The sequence below is a fragment of the Neoarthrinium moseri genome, assembly GCF_022829205.1.
Source record: "Neoarthrinium moseri strain CBS 164.80 chromosome Unknown scaffold158_Wmoseri_CBS_16480, whole genome shotgun sequence".
Lineage (NCBI taxonomy): Eukaryota > Fungi > Ascomycota > Sordariomycetes > Amphisphaeriales > Apiosporaceae > Neoarthrinium > Neoarthrinium moseri.
Window position 1 is genome coordinate 1,920 of NW_026055272.1, and position 5,129 is coordinate 7,048.

General features: G+C 49.0%; 1 protein-coding gene across 1 annotated transcript; it reads right to left on the minus strand.

Annotated features, from left to right (window-relative positions):
• Positions 1-2,383: 2,383 nt before the first annotated feature.
• Positions 2,384-2,854, minus strand: JN550_013880 (uncharacterized protein; the record flags this gene model as incomplete). Its single annotated transcript, XM_049312516.1, has 1 exon — positions 2,384-2,854. The coding sequence occupies one exon, from the start codon at positions 2,852-2,854 to the stop codon at positions 2,384-2,386; it is 471 nt and encodes a 156-aa protein (XP_049164149.1).
• Between the last annotated feature and the right edge of the window lie 2,275 nt (positions 2,855-5,129).

Genomic DNA, 5,129 nt, shown 5'->3' on the forward strand with positions numbered 1-5,129 from the left:
GAGCTTGTCCACGGTGCTCGCTTCCACAACCACGTGGCCATCTCACCCCCCACGCCAGCCCGGCCCTGAGCCAGACAGTCTAGATTGGTAGATTGTGAATCAAAGACCTTGTTCGACAGTCCTGAACTCACAGTCACTATGCAGAAGCGTTCCTCTTCGTGCTAACGCCAGGCAGCCGCCGAGATGTCGTTCAAAATGGTTAGCCGTAGGTGCGGTAGGCGCCGGAGCAGAGCCGACTTGATATTATACCTTTTAGCAGGCTCTCCCCAAAAGATGCTTGCATCTTGCACGACTCATTGATTGTCAATGACAGCCCCGAAGCCTATTGCAACTTCTTCGAGCAACAGATGAGCATAGGCCGATCTGAGGGTGTTGATCTCACAAACAATCGACCCCAGTAGTCTCTCCTGGAGCATGGCCAATGTGTCACACGGGAACGAGTGCTTGCTTGGACTTTCAACTCTCGCGGGGTTCATCGATTAGATCTCCATGTGGGCCGAAAACCGCGACTCCAAGGAAGGTCGATCCGACATCCAGGACAATGACGGGAGGCTTATCCCAAGGGCGGAGAAAATCCCTCCATTTCTTAGCCAAAGCTTTCTCCTGGTTCCGTTCCCACGTTGATCGCAGTGGACAGCAGCGTCTCTCAATAAAACCAAGGTGATGACCTGCTTGCCCAACAATGTCGCTAATCTTTTCAAAGAGTTTATGGCCGGGCGCACAATTAGTTAAGCCTGGATGAAAGTTCATGAAAGCCCTGTACGCATCGTGGCCGTCTTTCTCGATACTGAACCCTCCAATCTGCGACGAAACCCGTGGCGGACACCTAAACCACCTGTCCTGTTCATATGATTCGTCAAGATCTTTTGAGAAGATGGTCGGAGTTTATTGTACCATTCGGTCAAAGCCTGAGCCACTATGGTCGTGAATACAGATTTCGAAGCACTGGTAGTGAAGGAGCCTCGAGCAAGCTCGAAGTTGAATGTGTCCTCAGGAACAGCGCTTGCGGTTTCATCTGATGGTGCAAAAGCCTCAGAGTGATGGAAGGTATTCATAGTCCAATGGTGAGAAGATCGAAATGACTCGTCGACCGTCTGGCGCAAGCCACGCCGGAATGGCGTAATATCTCTGCGCAGTCAATGACGGACAAAGCTTGTGTCAAGCCTTAAAGCCCTAGGAGGAGTACTGCTATCTTTGAACACCACGGTAGCACCGTCCCCAATCAATTCTCTCGCCATGCGCCATACGTCTTTCAAGTGGATACTCTCGCCGGAGGCACCGTCAAATGCATTCGTATCGGGTGGTTGTGCGAACGCTGTGTTCATAATAATATCATTGAGGTCATCAACGTAGATGAAGTCCCTAATACCTGCCGATTCGCAGGTTCTCTTCTCCTTTGGACGAACAGCACGAGCAACAAAACCCCTGGTGAAAGAGGGTCCGTAGACTCCTGATATCCTGCTTAGGATATATCGAGGTGATAGTAATACAAAATGCTCTCCAAGTCGCTTCGATATCTCGTATACATTATGACCCGGGGGTAGTGGATGCCGCGCAAGGAATTCCCCCGCTAACCCCTCTAGTAATGCAGATATATCCCGATCTGCCGCTAGGAATGTTTCGCCTTCAGCAAAGCAGTGCGCTGCAGCTTGAATCCATGACCCCACACGTTTGTCGTTGAGTGTTAAATGGACTCGCTGTGAGGAAGGGTATACAACTTTGATGTCCTGGTTCTTCTCCGAATTATTTATCATGCGTGAAATGATGCCTTGACCAAATCCATTCAAGCCAATGACCTTTGCGTGATCAGCTATATCGGAGCCAAGAGACACCACAGCCGCCATGTTGTAGATAACATCGACGTTTTTGATGATGATTTCCAGATTGGTAGTATCAAGCGGGTGCCCCGTGAGTACATACAGCTTGGGATTATCAAGGGTTCCTAACTTATAACTGAAAGCCCCCAGGGACTGTTGTCTGACGGTACAGAAAACATCAGCTCCATTATTTAGAAGATGCCTTGCGAAGCTGAACCCGATATCGCCAGAGGCACCAATGACGGCAGCTATCATTAGTCGGGAGTCATGCCCGTCATTCGCCAAAGAAATTGCACTACTAGCAACGCTAGCTGAGAACGCGGACGAGGACTCAGAGACGTCAGCGACTGAAGAACGAGAATTGAGTGACTGCTGGTCATTCAATGTATCCGCTTTGCCAGTTAAGTGAATCGACTTGAAAGGCTCAAATACCCCATTGACGGTGCTTCCCATCAAAGTACAGTTGTTGTCATGCAAAGAAGTCTGTTTTGAATAGGCCTCTGCGTATCGCTTCAGGCTACGAGTGGTCTCGATAACTATATCAGCATCGACGTCGGAAATTCTATCTATGAAGGTGCCTGGCCAACAGCCTCTGGCACCGCCAGGTGAAGCATGCCGTCTTTGTGTTCAATCCCTTCTGTTCGTATCTTGTTCCACGGGATATGTGCATTGCAGCAGTTGTATTCATCTGTGTATATCAGAAGTCCCAAGCTCAGAATGCAGTTGAAGATGTGCTCCATATCTGATCGTGAGAGTACGCCTTTCAGATGAGCGAGAAAGGAAGACATTGCCATACCGATGCCAACAAATTCTCCGTGTAGAATGTTGAACTTTGCAAGAGACTCGATGATGTGCCCGAGTTCATGTCCAAAATCCACGAGTCGGATAAGGCTTTCTTCGTAAAGATTTGGTTGCAGCTCTTCGAGCATAGTACGAATGGAGAGGTTGATCATTTCATGAGTGTAGGCGTTGTAGGCAAGGTCGAGTTGGCCCATTTCGATGACATGGAAAAGACGCGGGCTTTTGATAATGGCCATTTTGACAGCCTCAGCCAACCCACAAGCGTACTCGCGTCGTGGAAGCGTTGGCAAGAAATAGGCCGGGTCGTTGAGGCATGCTACGGGAGCATAGTATCTCCCAATAAAATTCTTGAGTCCCAAATTTGACGCCAACCTTGACTCCAATACCAGCGTCTATCATCCCAACGAGAGTCGCAGGAAACCTAATGGGGTACCTCCCCCAAACATTGCGGCTGCGAACCCCACGACATCAAGGAGCGTTCCGCCCCCAACAGCAATGAAAATGTCATTGTGAGACACGCCCAATCTGATACCGGCGTCGATTACTCTTAATACGCTGACCATGTCCTTCCCTTTGCTTGATATATGGGTGGCCAGGATGCAAAATCCGCCAGTTGTGGCACGAAAGCTCTCAAAATACCCGTTGATGAGAGAAACTAGACTGCTTCCCAGTCGGCTGTCCATCGCAATTAGGATCCTCTTCCCGGATGGATGCGAGCCAATTCTCCTGCAGTAGTTAAGGATAAGTGTCTTGTTGCTCGCCTTGAAAATATCAGATACGGATGCAACGTGGTATCGCACCACCTCGGAGGCTACGTGTTCGTGGACCTTTATTAATGTTGGTTGGATTATTATGGTTATAGTGATCCTTTATCCCGGATCACTTTGATCCAAGGGTGATCCTTCCCTTGAGCTCATTCGTGGCTCGTCGTGATCCTTTGTCCTGGCTCACCTGCCAAGACCGTGATCCATGTTACGTGACCTTCTCTATCTTATTGGTCCCGTGGTCTTCTTGTCCTGGCGGCTGCGCGCCAGCCGCCTGGTGGGTTCTAGTTGTTCCTTTCCGGGGTCGGGGTTCGTGAGGCTATGTTCGTAACACACGTTTTAATACCTTCCGACATCGATGAGCTCGATTCACGCGAAAGGCACGATTATATTATTTTAATTAATACTGAAAAACAGCGATATAGTGAGTATTTCCGTCGCATTATTAAGTTTTCCTTTATAATCGGACGTGTTTTACGAGAGACGTATGGTCCCCGCCGAGATGTGGCGGTCTGGCTTTAAGTAACGAAAGACTGCGACGCTCTTCTTACGAGTTGGAAAATAAGACTGCCTCGCTTCCTTAACTTCACAACTAGACACCCATTTAAGAAGTCTACGACCTTGAAAAGACAGGTGAGACTGCATTTCCAAAGCCGTATAGTGATTTTTTCCCTTTCTTACTCATTATACCACAGAGGAACATGCTAGCGATTAAATACCATCATTTCCGAACATTAATTCACCGCCCATATCTCTATCATCCAAGCCTGTATGAACAGGTTGGCTACGCACCACCGGCCAATTCGACTGAAAAGCTCCGAATGTACCAAGATATTTGTATCGCAGAAGCTCAAGCGACAATTCGCTTGATGCAGGATGCAAACGACGTTATGGATATAGTGTTATACTTTCCCTGGTGGCAAATGGTGTCCTGTCTAGTATGCGCGGGCTCTGTCTTAGTGATGGCCGGAGCTCTACTTCAATAAAGAGACGATACGGACTTCAGAATTACTACATTAGACGAAGATCTTGCCACATGCTTGAAAATTTTAGAGGCGCTGAGCGACAAATCGGACGGGTCAAAGCTTGCCTTGGAAATGCTGAAGAAGACTAAGGCCCAGACGAAGCGGCTGTCTGAGAAGTTGTCAACCCCAAAGACTAGTCACGAATCGGAGGACAGCTCTCAGGCTGATCAGTCTTCTCTTCTCATTGATAAACGACCCGTAGAGCTTTTTTCATCCGGACAAGGCTGGTCTTCTTCCCGGCAATGATTTAGTTCACGGGTTGGGGATTGACGTGGCCGCTGGGGGGGGGACGAAACGTGGCATCTGGATATTCCGGATTCCATGAATTGGCCTGCTCAGTTTCTAGATCTATTACAGGGCTCCAGTGCACCATCGCACGACTGATGACTCATTCGCAATCGAAATCACAAAGGATAGTTGAGGTAAGTAGAATAAATGGTAAAGCTTCGCTTGGCTAGCCCTCGTCCCCATAGCCTGACTAGAGGCAGACTCGAAAGCCGATTTCTCTTCGCAGGTATGCGCAGTCGGTGCTGCCCACCCAGTATCACTGACGTTTGAGTTGGCACAAGATGGCATGTCGATGGGCGATGCGGAAAGTGTTGGGAACACGGTCAAGAATGCGACTAATAGATTTGTGTTCAATCCGAGTGATTGCTGCGGGGCGCTAGTCTTTCTGCCCGGGCAGCATGCAACGGTCGTTTTCATCCCTCCCCGGGATGCCT